This window comes from Palaemon carinicauda, chromosome 2, assembly GCF_036898095.1.
Source record: "Palaemon carinicauda isolate YSFRI2023 chromosome 2, ASM3689809v2, whole genome shotgun sequence".
NCBI lineage: Eukaryota > Metazoa > Arthropoda > Malacostraca > Decapoda > Palaemonidae > Palaemon > Palaemon carinicauda.
Window position 1 is genome coordinate 158,287,396 of NC_090726.1, and position 22,770 is coordinate 158,310,165.

Sequence of the window (22,770 nt, forward strand, 5' to 3'; positions counted from 1 at the left end):
AGGTGAAAAAATGGTTAGTCAAGCTGCAGAAGTGTTCCTTGCCAAATCACGAGCTTTGTATTGAAAATCAAGACACGACTGATACAGAACGTTATTATTTACAAAAAAATCCGGATAGTCTGTATAACTTTCGTTCTCCTCAACCTATTGGGATAATTTTGTCTTAAATTAACGCCAACAGGATTCTAAACATTAGCGTTTCTCGTCTCAAGGACGAAAAAATGTGAATCTACATTGAATTTCTTTTAAATTACTTGTCTGAATTCATCTCAGCTTGAGAGAGTTATTTAAAACCTGTGTATTGGCTTTCCAGCCATCTGCATGACTCCAAGATATTGCTTGGCGAGATGACCCAATCTAAAAAGATACAGATATTCTATGTAAAGACACTGTTTACACCTCTATCTTTTTTCAAATGGTAAATGCTTTCTTGAAGGGATTCTTATACAATATACCTACATAATATATCAATAAATAATTAGGCAAAATGGAGCCCCTTTCCTTGTGAAGGGGTGATTTCCGAGAAAAAAAAATAATGTCACAGCCACACTCATATTTGATATTTAGCTCAAATAAAATGTGTTAATTGGTAATGCATATGAAAAATTGTCATATAGTAACCTTTTTAGAAAATGTTACTGTAAGAATACCCTGTGAGGATATTCCACTGGAACCTGAATCTACATCAATAAGTCTAATCTTTTAGAGACGAATTCTGTGCAGCCCTACCCGAAGGCTCGTCCCCGCCCTGCTGCTAGAGGGCGCAAGAAGATCCGCGCCTGCATCCTGACTGAGGATGAGGAGGCTCTTAGCCAGCTGCGGGACAAGGAGGAGAAGAAAGCAGCCAGAGAGGAGAAGAAGCGGAGGTTGCAGGAGAAGAAGAGAGGGCAGGAGGCACGACAGGCGGCTAAGAGGAGGAGGTCTGAGCCAGTTGAGGCGAGCAGCAGTGATGAGGAGGCTATCGACAATCCTGCACTCTGTGACGACTCATCTGAATATTCAGATGAGATTGCAGAAGAGCTCGAGTTTGATGCTGCCTCCTATCCATTCGTCCAGAAGGAGCCAGAGGTGAGGGACTTTTTTTTAATATTTCAAAATCTGTAGCCTAGCCTAGGCTAGATTATGTTCATCTATTGCATAAGTAGGCTAAGTCTACAAGAAAATTTCTATTTAATTGTCAAATTTAGTATCCGAGCTGAATGGCTTGGTTTTAAAGCCAAATTCCTTATTCATTCATTCCATAGGCTAGGCTATTCATTCTTTTTTTTCATATTTCAAAATCTGTAGCCTAGGCTATCCTAGCCTAGATTATGTTCATCTATTGCATAGGCTAAGTAGCCTAGCCTAAGTCTAGAAGAAAATTTCTATATAATTGTCAAATTTAGTAGCCGAGCTGAATGGCTTGGTTTTAAAGCCAAATTCCTTATTCATTCATTCCATAGGCTAGGCTATTCATTCTTTTTTTTCATTTTTTCCCCCAGGTGGGTGACTTTGTCCTGGTCTAGCTTCTCTTCCAGGGGAAGAGGTCTGAGGAGCTTGTCCACTTTGTGGGCAAGGTAATTTCCCTGGAGGAAGACGGGCAGCAGCTGCAGTTGGACTTCCTCAGGATAAGGTCGCCCTTGCTGAAGGACACCTTCCACTTCCCACACATCGGGGATGTCGACAGTGTCGACCGCAGCAGGGTGTTGGGGGTCCTCACAGTCAGCACGGGGACCACCCAACGACAAGCAAACCTCATCAAGGTCCTCCCTCCCTTGAGGGACTTTAACATGCATTAGCATTAGTTTTAAGTCATTCACTTTAAGATTCATTAGTTTTAAGTCATTCACTTTAACATGCATTAGTTTTAAGTCATTCACTTTAACATGCATTAGTTTTAAGTCATTCAGTTTCCCATTTTTGTTTAATATATATATTTTTGTATTACATTGAGATTTTGCTACCAATTGTTTTATTCCACCTTTCAGTGTCATGTTCTGGATGTTTTTACTAAGAAAAAATATAAAACAATGGTTTAAGTGTGTTTTTGGTGGACCAAAACATCCGTCCGGGTTGAGACCACAACCCCGTCCGGGTCGTGACCACGCGGTCTCGACCCGGAAAGAGAATTTTGGATTTTAAAAACGGCTGTAAAACCCAAAATATAATATCTACAGATATGAAACTCATAGCATAAGATGGGGCATTAGTTAAACTTTCTTTTAAGCACAAAATCTCTTCTGTAGCTCAATAACTTTTTTTTTATGAATATTATTCATTTTACTGTCCGGGTCGTGAACACATCACCCTACATATCAGAAAGGAACTAGGAGAGTACTTAATAGACAGTTTACAAAATTTCCATATTACAAAGGCTACTGGATAATTATTTCTAATAACACTGATCATAAAAAACTTACCATGTAATATGGTTCATTCTCTGCAAAAGTACAGTAGCTATTCTGTCGTCATCACTTTGCTCCAACAGGTAAAGTTTCTTATTATCAGTCTGCTCTCCACTAAGAGAAACACGATGTCCTAACGTGGACAGTTTTTCTCCCTTTATAAACTTCATTTACAAGTAAGGGAGAATCCTATGAAAGAAGGAAAATGCTTCACAAAGTCTCTTTTTCCATATTGTTCAGGATAATACCGGAGTGAAAGTCTCGTCAGTTTCGATTGTAACATCATTTTTTTTAAATAGAGAACATTTCCACAGAATTATACCCATCCCTTTCTTGTTTTACATTTTTTACATACTGTCATTTGCATCAATATTGTCCCGATAGAGTAGATGATTCTTGTAAGTTTCTTGCTTCTGATGACGTAAAGATGTAACATGGGCACTTCTTTCTCCTTTTTCTTGAACGAACTTCATCAGCAACATATGTGGATATTCCATTACTAGTTTCGTTTACTGCAATATCCTACTTCCAAAAGTTTCAATATGTGAATCTTCAACCAAAATAGAACTAGCATGACCATGAAACGTTTTGAGAAGCAGTTAGTATGTATCCCAGTGTTCACAAGACCCTTTTCTGAAATTTTCAATATAAGATGACGCAGAAGAAGCCTCTGAGTGAGTGTTGTTTTTATGAACGGGGGCCATATTTTTTAAACTTCGTTTTCTTAAACAAGTCCCTCTTTGGAATGGTTAAAATCGTCTTGGAGATATTAAAAACTTGAATTGTAGGTCTTGCGACCTTTTGTAACTATCACTTTGTTGTATTGATACTGATGATATATATATATATATATATATATATATATATATATATATATATATATATATGTAAATATATATGTATACATATGTATGTGTATATATATAATTATATATATGTAAATATATATGTATATATATAATTATATATATATATATATATATATATATATATATATATATATATATATATATATATATATATATATATATATATATATATATACGTAAAAATCACAGGAAAACGTGATGCTCAGATGCAGAAGAACCACAGGGAAAATGAAAATACGAAATATACGCTTAAGTCCTGACTAGTTTCGTGATACTTCTTCAGAAGACTGATTTATTGAGAGAGGTTTCCTTACATTTTATAGGGAAAGCAAACGTACGAACATACATATAGAGATTTAGAGAACAAGGACACTCCCTTACCAGCTACCTTGGCTTGGGTCAGGTGTTAAGTGGGCGGAGTCCCCAAGCTCATTAGACACCTGCCAAAAAGGGTCATTTCTAGCGGTGGGTAAATTTTTTTTTTTTTTTTTTTTTTTTTGACTTTCAGTACTGTTTATTTATATGAAAACATGGTAGCCTTATCTATATAAATACATAAGCAAAACATACACATACATACATATATATATATATACATACATATACACATACATATAAATATATACATATATACACACACATACATATATATATACATACATATATATACACACATACATATACCCATATACATATGTATATATATATATATATATATATATATATATATATATATATATATATATATATATATATATATATATATATATATATAAAACCCTTGACCAATGTGACGAAATTGCCACATCAGCTGGCTACTTTTCAATCTGAACTGACGTCTAGTGCCAAGTAATTGGCATTCTTTAGCATTTGCTGGTGTACCCAGAAAACTAAACATAGATTTCATCATAACTCAGTTCGCATTTGTGATATCTTACGATTACGACTACTGTTTGAAAATAGTTAGAATTTAGCAAAATGATTAACATTGCTCATTAACTCACGTCTTATAGTTTTCAGTATATTTCTTGAATTTTTCATGGTCAAAGTAATATTTTTTTCTTTCAAATAACACCAAATTATGAGGTTTGTAATTCTTTATTTTCTTAGGCGTAAACAACGTTTTGATATAATAGTAAGATTAAGATTCTACGTTTAGGGTCTTTGCCGATATAACTAAAATTACTTTGACGTTTAAAATGTAATAATTGTTATACTTCCATTTGATAACCATATTGCTAATCAATATTTTTTGATAACACAAAATGACAAAAAAAAAGGAAAAAAAAATATTGGTAAATATGTTCGTTTTAATAATGTAATCAAAACAACTACAAGTTTTGCTATGCTTAGAGAGTACTTGCCATACATAGATTACTTTTAATAAAAATTAAAAAATACTCTTATATAAAGAAAAAATAAAGCCTTTGTACTAATAGCTCCAAGAAAATAAAGTAACATCGATGATTATTTTGTCAAGTAACTGAATTAACTCACGTTTTATACTAATGAATAAAAAAAAGGATTAAAATCTTGTTTGGGGAGTATAAGTGAAAGTCCAAAATCGTATTATTATACAATGATTTTTTTAATGTGGTGAACCTTTAGTATCAAACTAATGTATTTTTTCAATCGATTTTCGTTCTAATACCAAAACCAGGTATAAAATCACTTAGTTTCGAAACCTTCCAAAGTAAAAACCACGTTAACAAACGTCAGTTCACATAACCACAACAAACAGTAAAATAGCAATTCGTTCTTAAATTTTAGTGAAGAAAACATTTGAAGAACTGTTATTGATACGTATGGAAACTATAGTTAAATGACAGGAAAGCTATCATGAAGTGTGTATGGAGTTTCTCTGAAGAATCTTCATTTTTTATATGTATTTCAAGTAGCTACATACCCATATATATGTATATATAATATCTATATATATATATATATATATATATATATATATATATATATATATGTGTGTGTGTGTGTGTGTATATATATATTATATATAAATCAATACACACATACACATACTAACACACACACACACATACACACACACACTTTAAAAAAAAAAATTAATAAAGAGACTGATTTTTCGCAACAAAAAGGGTATTATAAAATTTGAATACATCGATAAATGTATTTCAATGGAAAAAATCTATATCTAGACATAAGAGTATTTGGAAGGAGTAACTTCCTGAAGGATGCCAAGAATCCTTGGCACTGAACTCAAGCCTTCAGCCGTAATAGATGGCTGACGTAGAGGACACGTCACATTGGTCAACAAGTTTCACAGATATATAAAAGAAAGAACACGCCTGAGCCATCAGTATCAGTGCAACCACAACCGAAGAAGCATCAATAAGTGTAGAATCACAAAAAATAAAGCATCACTGAGTGTGTTAGATCAAAACAACTAAAGCATCGATAAGTGTTAGTTACGAAGAGTTCAGGGATAAAAGTTCTTAAATCCTTCCTACTATTCATTCCGAATAAAGATTATATTACAAAGAAAAAAGCTAATACAACAAAAGTTCATAACCAAAAATGGCCCCCGTCCATGAAATTAAATCTTACTCGGTGTCTTCTTCTGCATCTTCCTCCTCATCTTCAGAAATGGGACACATCAGTGGTTGCAGACAAGGGGCAAGTGGACACTGGGATACATCCCTTCACTTCGATTTTCCAGATATATTTTCCGACAACGCTTTCTTCGAAAACGCCAGAAAAAGTTTCCTTCGTGAATTCAGAAGTTGCTTGGCTGATTGGGACGACGCAAAACACAGCAATGACACCTGGTTACAGACTGAAACCAGTCTCAATAAACGACTCACACCTCAAACAGAATCTTCATCCAACACAAAAATGAAAGATAACAAATTCGCTGCAGTTGTTAGAGAAAACGGCGATTATGAGGTAAGATATCTAAATGTTTTTGTCTTGCTAATTCTTCAAATAATGTAGTTAAAAGAAACCGGATCTCAATCAATTTCTATAATCAAAATAATATTATTTTGGAAATTTCATCAAGTCATACACTTTGTAAATATGCAAATACCTAATCATTTCTGTCTTTACAGGTTATGATGAATATATGTGAGCTCAAGTTAAAAGATGTCAAAGTAAGAATTACTGGAGAGAAGTTTGTCGTGGTTGAAGGATCAAAGGAGGAAGGAAAGGCAATAAGAAACTGTCGTCATTCTCCAAGAAACTTCCATTATCAGTTCTCTTTGCCAGACAATGTCACTTGGGATGCTGTCTCCGCCACCTTATCTTCTGATGGCATCCTCACTATTACAATGCCTCCAAAAGTTAGTATAGGATTCTTTATTCAGGATTAAAGATATTGAAATATATTCATTTTGTGTTTTTAGACTATCATATAATTATTCTTTTAAATACTTATACTCTAACATCTTCCCCAGGCAAACACTGATACACACTCTGACATTTGTGGGATGGAAAGTAATCGACATAGAAGACTAAATATCATCGACAACATTAACGATAACAATGGTCAGAAATGTAAAGTCATCGACATACAAAATGCCCATTCATCAGTAAGAACCACTGGAAACTGCTCAGACATTTCTTGCCAAAGTTCATTGGAATCAGCAATAGGACAAGACCAATTGATAACTTCAAGAAAAGGAGATCTAAAAACTCTAAGAAAAATGAAAGATTGCTCCATATTGGGGGTTAGCAGAGAAGAAAAATCGATCAAAAATAAGACAGAATATCTTGAAAAGGACTGTTCCCTCACTACCAGCTGCAACCAGTCAAAGGCTTACTTGTCACAGAGTCCTTTAGGAGAAAAGAGACAGGTGAAGGAAACCATCATTCCCATCACGATGGAAGAATCAAAGGATGATCATACCACAAGCTCTTCAAAAAGACAAATAAAAGTATCAAACGATAGTTCTGATACTAAGAAGGTTTCCTTCAATGATGAAGATTCTCATTATCAACAAAGATCTACTAATGGTAATGTTGCATCAAGAAGGATGGTAGAATCCGTTACTAATTGCATTGGGTCACAGCCAGATGTGTGTCAGATTTCCAATAAAAAAGACATTGATCAACGCGTAGAAACAATGCAACATTGCATTCTTGGCCAAAGAAATGACGAACTGGATCTAACCATCAAGACTCAAACACTAAGTTGTGACGCCAAATATAATGACCTGCCTTCAAATCTCAGCAGCATAAATAGGTCTACTCATTTAAACAATATTATAAAACAGAAAATGATGTCAGAACAAGAAAGTTCAGCGCTAACAGGTAAACAGCGTTTCATGTCTGAGAATGAATGTAAAGAAACACAAGAAAAGACCAAATCTAATGATGAAAACCCAGCTACTGAAACTTCACACCAATTGCCAGAGATGGAAACAAAACATTTTCCTCATGGTGATACGACACAGTCACCAAACTTACAGTCATCTGTTCACCTAGGGATCGTGAAGAAGGGTAGTTTTCTGGAAGAATCCACTTTCTTTTCCATGAGACGATCAGTTACCTCTACCCTAGAAGAAATTCTGTCCAAAAATAGTAAGCTGTCTGAAAACGGCGACTTAATAACGCAATACAGAAGATACCAGGAGGATAATGCTACAGAATGTAATTTTCTCTCCTTAACTCAAGAAGAAATTCAAGTTTGAAGGTAAAATTAAGATTTCTTTCCTATATAACTGAAACTTTCTTAAAACAATGAAATATTTTCAATATTGCAATGCAATAATATAAAGTATTTCTAGAATTAGACACAGTAAATATTTTACTCTTAAATCATTTCTTTGCAGTTTGTTGTTGACGTCTTCGGCTTAATGGAACAGAGCATAACTGTTTCCATAGTGAACGGAAAGGAAATACGCATTGATGGCCAACGCTCACATACGAAGAGGCAGCATCAAAATAAAAAGGACTTTTGAAAAACATTCCTTCTTCAGGAAGGATTTTCAGTTGAATCTGCCTCCGCTTCTATCTCTTCTGATGGATTTCTTATGATCACCATCAATAAAGAGGTAAGCTATTTATGGGGGAAAGTCTTGGAGTGTCAGTTATTATTTGGTGTTTAGATCATATAGATATGAAAGGTACACATTTGATGCTTATCAATTCCTTATGGAGAAGCTTAACAAATATTGATTTCCAACATTTTTCCACTAAAGCCAAGTATCTTCAAGTAACAATGACCAGATCATCTCAATAACAAAGCAGAAAGACATGTTATATATGCATTTATAAAACACACACACATATATATGTATATATACATAAGTGTATATATATACATACATATATATATATATATATATATATATATATATATATATCAGCATTTTTAAAAGTACAAATTTTACCCTTATGTTAAAACTATTTTTTCAGAGTTGTCCACAGATCAACGCTGACGAACCTTGTAATGAGGACCCAAAGACTGTAGACAATATGAATAAAATACAAAATGTCAACAGTCTACTACAAGAAAGTCAAAAACAAATGGAGCTTCGTTTAACTGATAACGATCAAGCATCTTCAATTGATGTTATGTCTGGACGCTATGGGAACGGATTGACTTCGAAGGCTTCTCTTGCTATTTCAGAGGTAAGAATCAATGAAGAAATTACTAACATGGGTGGTTCAACCTCATAATAATCTAATTTTTCTATATTGAGTTAATAAATAGCTTTACATCTAAAATTAATTCACATTGCTATTATTTTTTCCCTTACAGAATCTATCAATAGATGTAAAAGGAAAGTCACCGGCACAAGCAAAAAATTTCAAAACTGCGACCCCATCATCAGGAGAGAATGATGCAAGGTTACTAAATTCAAGAGATATGCTCAACAAGGATTGGAAGGAAGAATCACACACTAACAGATATGAGGGGTCCATCAAAGCTGTCTTACAAAATGAATCAGAAGCTAACAGAGATAAAGGGTTCATCACTTCTAAGGATAATAACTCCTCTGTCCAGAAGAATGAATCACAGGATAACAAAGATGTCGTGGTCACCGAAGCTGCCGTTAAAGAAGACACAGAGGTTAACACACATACAAGGTTCACTGATTCTAAAGATAATCTTGAATCTGTCTCAAAGGACGAATCAGTTGCCAAGATAGATGTTGGGTCCAACGAAGCTGTCGTAGACGAAGAATCAGAGGCTAACACAGATATTGTGGTCACCAATACTAAAGACATTCAAGAATCTGTCTGGAAGCAAAAATTGGAGGCTTGTGGATATGAAGGGTCCATCGACGCTCCCCTAAAGAATGAATCAGAAGCCAACAGATATAAAATCTTCGACAGTTCTAAAGAAAATCACTTCTCAGTCCAGAAGGTTGAATCACAGCCTAACAGAGATGTCATGTTCATCGAAGCTGCTGAAACACAAGAATCAAAGGCTAACACACATACAGGGTTCACTGACTCTAAAGATAAGCTTGAATCTGTCTCGAAGGATGATTCCTTTGCCGTGAGAGATGTTAGGGCCATTGAAGCTGTCACAGACAAAGAATCAGAGCTGGACACAGATGTTGGGGTCACCAATTTTAAAGCCATGCAAGAATCTGTCTATAGGCAAGAAGTGGGGGCTAGTAGATATGAGGCGTCCAACGACGCTGCCCTAGAGAATGAATCAGAAGCCAACAGATATGAATGCTTCACCAGTTCTCAAGATAATCACTCCTCTGTCAAGAACGATGAATCAAAGGCTAACAGAGATGTCGTGTTTATCGAAGCTGCCGTAAAAGAAGAACAGGCTAAAACACATACAGGGTTCACTGATTCTAAAGATGAGCTTGAATGTGTCTCGAAGAATAAATCAGTTGCCAAGGGAGATGTTGGGTCCATCAAAGCTATCATAGACGAAGAATCAGAGGCGGACACATATATTGGTGTCACCAATTCTAAAGACATGCAAAAATCTGCCTGCATGCAAGAATTGGAGGCTAGTAGATATGAGGGGTCCATCGACGCTGCCCTAGAGAACGAATTAGAAGCCAACAGATATAAATGCTTCACTAGTTCTAAAGATAACCACTCCTATGTCCACAACGATGAGTCACAGGCTAACATATATGTTATGTCTATCAAACCTGCGATAAAGGAAAAATCAGAGGCTAATACACATACAGGATTCACTGATTCTTATGATAAACTTGAATCTGTCTCGAAGGATGAATCACTTGCCAAGAGAGATGTTGGGTCCATCATAGCTGTCATACACGAAGAATCAGACACTGACACAGATATTGTGGTCACTAATTCTAAAGACAAACTAGAATCACATTGGAAGCAAGAATTACAGGCTAACGAGGAAATGTTATTCATTGAAGATGTCCAAGAGGAACAATCAGATGCTAATAGAGATGTGGCATTCACCAAACTTGTCCTAGAAGAAGAATCAGAGGATACTTCAGATGTAAGGTTAATTGATTCTAAAGATAACACTTACTCTGTCTGGAAAAAAGATACAAAAGCTAACAAAGATGTTGGGTTCAACGAAAATTCTATGGATGAGCAAACTGAACATGGTTACTTTCACCCACAAACTCACATCAATAAAAATACAGCCAATATAACAGTAAAAGAAGTATCAGAACACGACACTGACATTTCAGAGAGGTCATCTACTTCATTCAAGATTAATCAACAAGAATTGCAAAAAAGTTTCACTTCAACTGACAAAACCAATGTATTTCTTTACAATAACAAATGCACCTCACTGAAAGTTATTAAAAAGGGCTCATTTGATGTTGATACTTTCTACGAGAGTGCTCGCCTTCATTTCCAAAAGGGGGAAAACGTTTCCATTCACGAGGGAACTTCTACTTCCGTTAGCGGTGATGTCAATAAAAGAATCATTTGCCTTCTGGAGGATCAAGAAAACAAAATAGTCACTTCATTAGAAGACGAATATAAATACACGGTAAGAATCCATTTATCTAATCAAAAACAATCTGATTTTGAAAATTATGTATGATTTTTTTTTTAATTTCCTGAAAAAAAAAAAACATAATTTTAAAAAATAAATTCAATCAATACATCTTTCCATTACTTTTTTCAGATGTTCGTAGATGTCAGATCGTATCTACAGAAAGAAATAGAGGTTGAAGTACTTAGTGATAATAAAATTTTAGTCAAATGTTCTTCAGTAATGAACAACGACGGTGAACTTGACCATCTAAAAGACTGTTACAGAACCTTCGACATACCTACTGGCTTGCAGATGGAATCAGGTATTTGTGGACTTTCTACCGACGGAATTCTTGCGATTACCCTCAATAAAAAGGTTAGTGAGATAATTTCCAATTTTAAGTACAATGATTTTAGTAATATTGAAAATACACAACTATTCATAGATGTATACGATGTTACAATAACATTACGAAGATGCATTTCAAAATAAAAATTGTTTTGTATTACCCCGACACAGGTCTTATTGGAAGCTCTACAAGTAAAGAATTCAGACGAAGTTTGCTTTACTGACAATTCTGAGAAAGATAAGGAATCTCACAACGTTGAGGAAAGAGTAAAGCTCACTTGGGAGGGAGCCTCAAACCCCGTTGATTTTAATGGCAGGAATCTCACCTTATCTAATCAAGATGAAGATATATATTGTTCTTCTGATATACAAGCATTAACAGACCAGATCATTACTACAGGAAATGGATTGACTGAAGAACAAGAATCTTTGTCAAGAGATCACAATAAGTTCATGGAAGTAAGCTGTTCTTCAGATGATGCTCATCAACATTATGAAGTGGGTAGTGGACAAAAGGGAAAAGAAAGTGTAAATCTTACATCTTCCAATAACATAAAGCATGAAATTCATCATGATTATCAAATTGACCGTTGCAAAGATAATGATGCAAATGAAAATTCAAAGATGATGAGGCAGAAAAAGGATGTGATTTCGTCTTTAGAAAATGTTATTTCACTTGGCATTTTTGAGAATCAATCTGCATTCAAGTCAGTCCTCCCTGCAGTCAAAAATGGCACCATGCAAATGCCATACACCGATAACTGCATCTCAATACATGTTGAAGAAAAGGGACTCTTCGGTGAGGATACATTCTTTGACAGAGCTCGTCTTCATTTTGCATGGCCAGTTAGGGAGTTGACGTCCAAAGCAGGACATTTTTCTACTGAAATTGATGCACACACAGACTTAGAGAATCTTAGACCAGCAGCTGAGTGTAATGAAGAAAGAATATCAACTTTCGCAGAAGATGAACAATACTACATGGTAAGTGTTCATGCAGTGAATCGTTTCCCAGTTCGTTTGATTGTGCATCTTAAAACTTATCTCTCTTTTCTTTAGTAAAAATCTCTAATCTTTTGTTTTCAATCTGTCTTCAGATCATCTTAGATGTCGGCATCTACACAAAGAAGACACATATCGATATAAAAGTCAAGGAACAAAAGGAAGTGGTAATAGAATGGGCTTCCTTAACCAAAGAAGAAGGCCAACATTTGAAATCCTTTTCACAAAGATTTGAATTACCTTCTACCATTGATGTGGAATCAGGCTTCAGTGGAATGTCATCTGATGGCATTCTGGCAATCACATTCCTTAAAAAGGTTAGTAAAATAAAAAAAAAAAACTTGTGTATACCAATGATGAAATATTTCAACATAAAACGTTCAATGATCCAGATTTTGTAATCGAAATACAACAATATTCTTGTATAAAAACCATTTTAAATTATATTCCATTATTCAATGGATATAAGAATTATAGGAAATTTAACAATTATCAAATGTTTATTTATTACTCTGATCATTTATGTGTTTGAAAGACAAAGACATTCACTAATCTATGCCAACTAATTTAATTCCATGCGCAAATAAGTATTTTGCTCTTATTATCATATCAATTCAAAAAGTCAAATATAAAATTTTAAGTCAACTGTTCCTTTTCTTTACTTTACAGAATCAGTCAAGTAGTGTTGAAAGGTCTTTGAGTCAAGATGAAGTCGGGAAAGTCAGTGCCCTTACCCAAACACTTAATAGGGACCCAAACTTCATCCAGTCCAAAGGCTTTATCATTACATCCGAAGGAGGAAGAAACTGCAGAAGTGTTTCGGATGTTGCAAGATGGAAAGAGTCAAGTGAAGCCACGAGTACTTCTACCCTAGAAAGCTGTTTTGCTAATGTCAGACTTCTTCCATTCACTAAAAGGGGACTCTTCTTCCACGATTCTTTCTTCCACGAGGTCCATACTCTTTTCCAGACAGCATTGAATAAGGTTCTAATGAGACGTACTGTCGACCAGAATTGTGAAAATGCAAGTGACATCGAGACATACCAATGCTTAAGAGACCAGAATCCAAACTTGGAAAACCAGGCATTCCATGCTCAAGAAGACCAACACAGCTATAAGGTGAGAAATTGTTCAAATATTTTCTTTTTTGGTGGAAGTAATAAACCTAATAACCATTACCAAGATTTCCTAAAATAATGGATTTGAACATAACAGTCACTGAATTATTCAACATATTCTGCTGTTCTAACCCAACAGGTGGTGCTGGATGTAGCAAACCTCTCTGAAGAGTCAATTGTGGTTTATGTAGTCGATAAGAAAGAACTTGTGATAGAAGGGCAGGTAGAGAAGACAGATACCTCTTCATCGTCACTTCAGTCCTTCAAGAGAGCCTTTTCTCTTCCACAAACGACAAACTTCATTGAAGCAACAGCTACTCTGTCTTCAGACGGAGTTCTATTTGTCGACTTTTCCAAGAGAATTGGTGTACAGAGAGACTAGTAGCATGCAGATCGACCCTTATTCTTAGAGTAAACGTTTTCAACAAGAGAGTTAATATATCTTTATTTTTCATTCATAAATAATACATTTTTCAAATATCATTAATTTTCTAATATAAAAATTATTTCCATCTAGAGTTTTCTTCCATCCCTGTTTCTAAGAGTATTGAAGCTGAGTTACAGAAAATCGCTAATCGCAAAATACACGCATAATGATTCACGTGACATCCTTTTAGGTCCTGATATAGAAAGTGAAAATGATTGTGCATATTTAATACATATTCTTTTCGAAATAACCAATACAAATTACTGAAAGGGAAATTGAAGGATTGAAAATATTGAATGCCATATAAATATTCTTGCAACGTTCAAAGCTGCTTCTCTATATTATTATTATTATTATTATTATTATTATTATTATTATTATTATTATTATTATTACTAGCCAAGCTCCAACCCTAGTTGGAAAAGCAAGATGTTACCATCCCAAGGGCTCCAAAAGCAAAAAATAGCCCAGTGAGGAAAGGAAATAAGAAAATAAATAAACGATATAAAAAGTTACGAACAATTAAAACAAAATATTTTAAAAACACTTACGAGATTAAAATAGATATTTATATATAAGTTTTAAAAGGACTTATATTATTAAGCCTGTTCAACATAACATTTGCTGTAAATTTGAATTTTTGAAGTTCTACTGATTCAACTACTCGATTAGGAAGTTCATTCCACAACTTGGTCACAGCTGGAATAAAACTTCTAGAGTACTGTGCAGTATTGAGTCTCATGATGGAGAAGGCCTGTCTATTAGAATTAACTGCATGCCTAGTATTACCAACAAGCTGAAACTGTCCAGGAAGACCTAAATTTAAAGGATGGTCAGAATCATAAAAAATCTTATGCAACATGCATAATGAACTACAGTGTAATTGAATGACGGTGCCACAGATTAATATTTAGATCAGGAATGAGAAATTTAGTACACCGTAAGTTCCTGTCCAACGAATTAAGATGAGAATCAGCAGCTGGAGACCAGACTGTAGAATAATACTCGAAATAAGGTAGAATGAAAATATTAAATCACTTCTTCAGGATAGACTGATCACCAAAAATCTTAAGATTTACATTAAAAAAAAAAAAAAAATTGTGCAACTGAAGAAGACACACACCTAATGTGTGTCTCGATAGTAAATTTGCTGTCGAGAATCACAACTAGAATTTTAAAAGATTCATACAAAGTTAAAGAAACATTATCAATGCTGAGAACCGGATGTTGAGGAGCCACTTTCCTTGGCCTACTTTATCATTATTATTAGCTAAGCTACAAAACTAGTTGGAAAAGCAAGATGCTACAAGCACAAGCGCTCCAATAGGGAAAAATAGCCCAGTGAGGAAAGGAAATAAGGAAATATATAAACGATTTGAGAAAAGATTAACAATAAAATATTTTAAAAACAGTTATAACATCAAAACAGGTATGTCATAAATGAACTAAAATGACTTATGTCAGCCTGTTCAACATAAAAAAATTTACTGCAACTTTTAACTTTTGAAGTTCTACCGATTAAACTACCCAATTAGGAAGATCATTCCACAACTTGGTCACAGCTGGAATAAAACTTCTAGAATACTGTGCAGTATTAGCCACACGAAGGAGAACGCCTGACTATTAGAATTAACTGCATGCCTAGTATTACGAACAGGATGGAACTGTCCGGGAAAATGTGAATGTAAAGGATGATCAGAATTATGAAAAATCTTATGCAACATGCATAACAAACTAATTGAACGATGGAGCCTGATATTAATATCTAGATCAGGAATAAGAAATTTAATAAACGGTAAGTTCCTGTCCAACAAATTAAGATGAGAATTAGCAGCTGAAGACCAGACAAGAGAACAATACTTGAAACAAGGTAGAATGAAATTCAAAACAGATTGATCACCGAAAATCTTAAAAGACCTTCTCAATAAGCCAATTTTTTGTGCAATTGAAAAAGACAGACCTAATTGGTTTCTCAAAAGTAAATTTTCTGTCGACAACCACACCTAAAATTTTAAAAGAGTCATACAGAGTTAAAAAATTATAATCAATGCTGAGATCTGGATGTTGAGTAGCCACTGTCCTTGACCTACTTACAATCATACTTTGAGTTTTGTTAGGATTCAACTTCATGCCCCATAATTTACACAAAGTTTAGCTAGATCTCTAGTAAGGGATATAGTATGAAAAGTAATGGGCCAAGAACACAACCCTGAGGAACACCAGATATCACATTCCTATACTCACACTATGGTGCTCATCAACAACAACTCTCTGCGATCTATTACTTAAAAATTCAATAATGATGCTAAGAAACGAACCATACACTCCCAACTGTATGAGTTCGAATACAAGGGCATCATGATTAACATGGTCAAAGGCAGCACTAAAATCAAGGCTAATCATACGAACTTCCTAGCCACAATCAAAGGATTTCTGTACAGCATTGGAGATTGTAAGATGGGCATCACACGCTCCAAGTCCTTTACGAAAACCAAATTGGAAACCAGGGAAGATATGATTACCTTCGGCAAACCTATTAAGACATTTTGCCAAAAGACGCTCAAAAACGTTAAATAATACGGAAGTTGTGAAAATTTGGCAGTAATCTGTTGGCCTTGAGCTACAACAAAAACATTTACATATTGGAGTAACATTACCCATTCTCCAACAAGTGCTAAAAGTTCCTCTTCTTTCTAACTTATCCAAAATAAGAGATAACTTTGGAGCTAAGAAATCTGCAGTCTTTATAAAAAACGAAAGAAAAATACCATTTGGGTCTACACATCCATAAGCATCAAGGTCCCCCAAGAGAGCTTTAATTTCACGTGATCAAGAAACTAAACTACTTAGTTTAGCCTCAAGAAAACAAGAATGAGGAAGATCAAGTTTCTCATTACATCTGGTTACTGTCAAACACATCAGCCAAAACGGTTGCCTTTCCCTTTGGACTGTGAGTGAAAGAGCCATTTGGTTTAGGTAAAGCTGAAACTGTTGCATCTACACCAAATAGTGCAGATTTAAGGGTAGTTCACCACTTATGTTCCTTGCTTGTACCAGAAAGGGTTTCTTGTATTGTTAAATTGTATTCCTTTTCAGTTGTAGCATAAACTCTGTGTAAAATCTCTAAAGTTATGCCAAGTCAAATCTTATCTGTTACCTTTCCTAAGATGATAGCCCCCTAACTTCTACAATCACCATTGAACCAGGGTTTATCCTTCACTCGGTATCTTACCACACGAGAAGGGATACGTCTATCAATTATGTTGACTAGATTCTCATTCGAAAGGACAACAGGCTCAACACTACTATACAACTGCGACCAATTCAGGCCCCAAAAAATCACGCAAAATCACATTCGAGTCGGCTGGAGATTTCATATAACACTTACATGAGTACAATACATCAGGGACAGGCTGCTCAGTCTTCACTACTGATGAAATCAAGGCATGATCACATGTCCCAACTAGAAAACCAACCTTACTTGTTATAATGACAGGGGAGTCGGTTTATGCGAGGTCCAAGCAGTTACCAGACCTGTGAGGAGCTTCACTTATAATCTGCTCACAGCCTGATTCAGAGACAAAGTCTAAAGCTCTTAAGCCATGGCGATCGGTAGGAGAAAAAGAATCTAACCACTCCCTATGTTGAGCATTGAAATACCAACAAAGAAAAAAGAGGCCTTTCTATCATCTTCTTGTATCTTAGCCAAAATGGGAAGAAGACAATCAAAAATAGAACCATCCATGTCTGGATTCCAATAGATCGAACACAAATAGAAGTTGTTATACCTGCCACAAGCTCTTATTACCTGAATCTCATAATATCCCCATTCATAGCAGGACTTATGAGAAGCGGAGTAATCTGTCCTCATATACACCACCATTCCATTGGCCCTTGGAAAGGCATCCCGTTTCAAAATTATTGGCTTCTTGAAACCAGTTATAGAGAGCTCAAATGAATGCCTCATATTAGAAACCAGAGTTTCTAAGCACAAAAGAATATCATACTGTCTGGACGCAACTGTAAGGTCTTGAATAATTGCATGATGACCACGAATATTGCAATACAGTACATGACTTTGACAAACTCTAGGATTTCGCTCAATGTCTCCAGACAGCATAAGAATTAATGGTAATAAACAAGATACACCATACTTAACGTTTAAATTACCAAGAGTGATAACAAAAACATACTAATTTAGGGAAATATAAATAAAGTGATTGATCAAACTCATAGATTATAAAAAAAAATCGGAAAAACTAGTCAACAAGTGGAACTGATACATTATGCAAGACTAAATACCTTCCAGGATAGCCACTTCAATTGAAGGGAGGAGAATAATGATGGTTTTAAAAAGAAAAAGAAATAGATAGGGAAAAGAAAACCTCTTTATACACCACCAGGCAACCATGGGCATTCTCATAAGCCTCCCCAACACACCATTAAAAAAAAAAAAAAAAAAAGATAAAAAAATAGTGTGCTCGAGTGTACCCTCAAGGAAGAGAACTCTAACCCAAGACAGTGGAAGAACATGGTAATTACCAAACACTAGAGAACAATGGTTTGATTTTGGAGTGTCCTCCTAAAAGAGCTGCTTACCATAGTTACAGTCTCTCTTCTACCCTCACCAAGAAGTAAGTGGGCACTGAACCATTAGAGTACAGTAATTAGCCCCTTGAGCGAAAAAGAATTATAGTAACCTCGGTGTTGTCTGGTGTATGAGGAAAGACGAAAATGTGTAAAAAAAATATCCCAGATTATTCGGTGTATGTGTAGGCAAAGAAAAAAACCGTAACCATATAGAGGGATCCAAAGTATTACTATCAGGTCAGTCAAACGATACAATAACTCTTTAGCTTGAGTATTTCAACAGGTGTCTGGTGCCCTGGCCAACCTGCTACCCGAATGTTAAGCAGCATTCTCAAACGATACCAATTTTCCGTGTTCATCTATTAATCTAAGATTTAATCTGTATTTATCTCATTCATCAAAATTTTATTTTTGTTAAAGCTCTTGCTGAAATTTAATCATTTCTTTTCTCTCGGACATTTTTTTTTTTTTTTTGCTATACTGAAACTATCCTAATTTGAAAGCACTGCGTCCTATCCAATGACAACATCTGATGATACCTACGTTAAAATTTCCTGCCATAAAAGAATCCATATTATTATCATTACTAGACAAGCTACAACCCTATTGGACAACAAGATGCTATACGCCCAATAGCTCCAAAAGGGAAAAATAGCTCAGTGAGGAAAGGAAATAAGGAAATAAATAAACAATATGAGAAAAAATTAACAATAAAATATTTTAAAACAGAAACATCAAAACAGATATGTTATACAGGTGTCAGTTGGCAAGGGTAAACCTCGATATCCTAGATGGGTTACAAAGAACCACTGAAGTAAATATCTTCTTTCTTCCCCCATTTCTACATATTCAAAGAAATATATAAAAGCCTTTAATACAAATAATAGTACTTAAGGAAGTCAACTGTAACCAATGGAAATATTGGATATACCACAAGAGATGATGATGAATGTAGTATGACAAGTTCCCACAAGTTCCCCAAGCATCTGAATAGTGAGAGCGCTTCCAAGACCCGAGTTAAGAGCTGTGATCTTCGCCAACATCCTGCCCCATCACCAAAGGGACTAGAGAGGGCAATAGTTAATACTGACGAGTTGATGAAAATCACGAAAAAAGGTTGTCTTGTAAAATAATTAAGATGAACTTCTGCAACAATTGAAATATATTAGCATTCTGGTTAAAAAAGAAAATGTATGAAAGCCCTCAGTATACAAGCAACTGCATATAAAATGATGAAAGACAGTGCACAGCAGACCTGCTTCGGTAATTGAGCTAAAAATTACTCTAAATTAGGATGGTATTTTTTTTTTAAATGAAAAAGGACTCAACTCCTGGAGGCTGAAACATTTGACCAGGAACTTCTTAAAATGAATGACATTTTATCTGTCTTTTTTTCGCATCCTCCTATAAATACACTGCATTACCGTTGTGTGTTGTCCAGTTAAGAAAGATACCAAGGTTTGGGTCGAAACTTTGGCAGGAACATTGCGTGATGTCATCAGCTCACACTCTAGGCACGCCTTTGTTTCCTACTTGCCAAATTAGATTTGCTTTTATTCTTTGCTTCAATATAATGTAACCATTGAATAAATATTGGTTTTTGTATTAGCATACATTGAAAATATGCTTAAATCCTATTATCCTTGCAAGGCTAACCATCAGTAACTAGATGAATAGGAGATAACAACCTTTCAATAATGATTTGCTCGTCTCGATGAGTGTTAAATGATGTTGATAAAAGTAAAATTGTTTTAAACACATTTCTTTTCTGTAAGAATATCATCTAAGAAGGTTCTACTGAAACCTGACTCCATATCAATATCCATAAAATTAGTCAAATTTCTTAGAAATTAATTTCGCATTTTCACGCCCAGCATCATTTGACAAAGATGTGCATTTTATAAACTAATCCTTTCGTACAGGACTTTTAACCCGATTTAGAAATTCTGTGTAGATGCTGACATCTAAGATGATCTAAAGATGGCGAAAAATAAAGATATTGGCTTAATCGATTCATTTACAGTAACGAATCCACCAACACTGACAACTAAATATCAGGAAAGACCTAAGAGAGTATTTTATAGACGCGGTTATGAAGATTTCCATATTTAAAGACTACTGGTTGATTATTTCTAATAATACTAATCCTCTAAAATCAAACTTACCATGTAATATTGTTCATTTTCTGCAAAAGTATCAATTCTGTCGTCATCACTTTGCTCCAGCAGGTAAAGTTTCTTATTGTCATTCCATCCCGCACTAAGAAAAAACAAGATGTCCAAACTTGGAAGGAAAGAATCCTCATCAAAAAGAAACTTTTCATGGTTCAGGATAATGTCAGTGTGAGTCTCGACAGGTTCCTTTTCAACAATTTTTTTTTAAGTCTAAGCAAAATGAAAAATTTCCACAGTCTTATGCACATCTTTTCCTTGCTTTACAATTTTTTATACAATTTCTTTTGCATCATTATCACCCTCATAGTGTACACGACCATTGTAAGGTTCTTGCTTCTGATGATATATGTGACATGGGTACTTCCTTCTCATTTACTTGGATGAACTTCATCCGCAACACATGTGGATACTCAATAACTCGTTACGTTTACTCAATGTTCTCCATCCAAAAGTTATACTCTTCACAAATAGCATTAAAATAAACCCTGAAACGTTTATAGAAGCGGTTTGTTTAGCTTAGGCTCTTATTTGAGATTGGAGGTATTTTACGCCTTTTATAAGATAAAATAAAAGCGTCGTCGAATGATATTTCTGTCTAAGCGAAGGGAGGGAATGTATCCCAGTGTTCACAAGACCCTCTTCTCCAATCACTGATGTTTCCCATCTTTTAAGATGACATAGAAGAAGCCTCTGAGTAAATGTTGATTTTATGAAAGGAGTCATTCTGTGTTATTATTCATTTTTTATTTTATTAAAAATCCCTCTTTGGAATGTTAAAATCGTCTTGGACATAATGAAAACTTCGATTGCTGGTCTTAGGAAAAAGGCTTCAGACATGTGAACTCTGTCTGGCGTTAAGCTTTTCACCATCTTAAGGTACTCACCTCCAGAAAGGAGTATATATGCATATATATATATATATATATATATATATATATATATATATATATATATATATATATATATATATATGTATATATATATATATATATATGTATATATATATATATATATATATATATATATATATACACACATATATATAGATATATATATATACACACACACACACACACACACATATATATATATATATATATATATATATATATATATGTGTGTGTATATATGCCAAAACCCTTGACCAATGTGACGAAATTGCCACGTCAGCTGGCTACTTTTCCCTTTGAACTGACGTCTAGTGCCAAGTAATTGGCATTCTTTAGCATTTGCTGGTGTCCGCAGAAAACTAAACATAGATTTCATTATAACTCAGTTCGCATTTGTGATATCTTACGATTACGACTACTGTTTGAAAATAGTTAGAATTTAGCAAAATGATTAACATTGCTCATTAACTCACGTCTTATAGTTTTCAGTATATTTCATGAAATCTTCATGGTCATAAATAACACCAAAATATGAGATTTGTTCTTGTTTATATTTTTAAGAGTAAACAACATGTTTTGAAAAAAATTATAGATTATTTTTAATAAATATGGAAAAATGCTCCTACCTAAAAAAAAAAAACCATAAAGCCTTTTTACTAACAGCTTCAAAGAAATAAAGTAAATCAAGTATTATATTAAGAAATAAAAGAGGAATAAAATGTTGTTTGGGGAGTATAAGTGAAAGTCCAAAATCGTATTATTATACAATTATTCTTTGAATGTGGTGAACCTTTAGTATCAAACTAATGTATTTTTTTCAAACGATTTTCGTTCTAATACCAAAACCAGGTATAAAATCACTTAGATTCGAAGCCTCACAGAGTAAAACCACGTTGTTTAACAAACATTAGTACACGAAACCACAACAAACAATACACTAGCGATTCGTTCTTCAATTTTAGTACAAAAAATATTTGAAAAACTCTTATTGATACGCATGGAAACTATAGTTAAACGACAGGAAAATTATCATGAATTGTGTAT

The 22,770-nt window shown here is 34.4% G+C and overlaps 2 protein-coding genes across 2 annotated transcripts in view; both read left to right on the forward strand.

The window, feature by feature from the left end:
* The first annotated feature begins 5,639 nt into the window (after window positions 1–5,639).
* LOC137620752 (uncharacterized) overlaps window positions 5,640–22,770 on the forward strand; it is a 43,673-nt gene continuing 26,542 nt past the window's right edge. Inside the window, exons 1-5 of the mRNA XM_068351146.1 lie at window positions 5,640–6,172; window positions 6,337–6,567; window positions 6,682–7,911; window positions 8,206–8,280; window positions 8,645–8,695. Of these exons, the coding sequence (XP_068207247.1) occupies window positions 5,804–6,172; window positions 6,337–6,567; window positions 6,682–7,911; window positions 8,206–8,280; window positions 8,645–8,695 (1,956 nt within the window). The 5' untranslated portion in view covers window positions 5,640–5,803. The remainder of the gene's footprint in view (window positions 6,173–6,336; window positions 6,568–6,681; window positions 7,912–8,205; window positions 8,281–8,644; window positions 8,696–22,770) is intronic.
* On the forward strand, window positions 8,669–14,114 carry LOC137628244 (extracellular matrix-binding protein ebh-like). The gene is made up of 7 exons (XM_068359413.1): window positions 8,669–8,860; window positions 8,991–11,189; window positions 11,328–11,552; window positions 11,697–12,509; window positions 12,623–12,844; window positions 13,197–13,646; window positions 13,785–14,114. The coding sequence occupies exons 1-7, from the start codon at window positions 8,705–8,707 to the stop codon at window positions 14,025–14,027; spliced, it is 4,308 nt and encodes a 1,435-aa protein (XP_068215514.1). The 5' UTR covers window positions 8,669–8,704; the 3' UTR covers window positions 14,028–14,114.

What these genes read in the sequence shown, in the direction of transcription:
- LOC137628244 (XM_068359413.1), top strand. Translation starts at nt 8,705, where the DNA reads ATGAATAAAATACAAAATGTCAACAGTCTACTACAAGAAAGTCAAAAA. An exon ending in CGATTACCCTCAATAAAAAG is followed by an intron (nt 11,553 to 11,696) that starts GTTAGTGAGATA and finishes ACCCCGACACAG; the next exon opens with GTCTTATTGGAAGCTCTACA. An exon ending in CAATCACATTCCTTAAAAAG is followed by an intron (nt 12,845 to 13,196) that starts GTTAGTAAAATA and finishes TTTACTTTACAG; the next exon opens with AATCAGTCAAGTAGTGTTGA.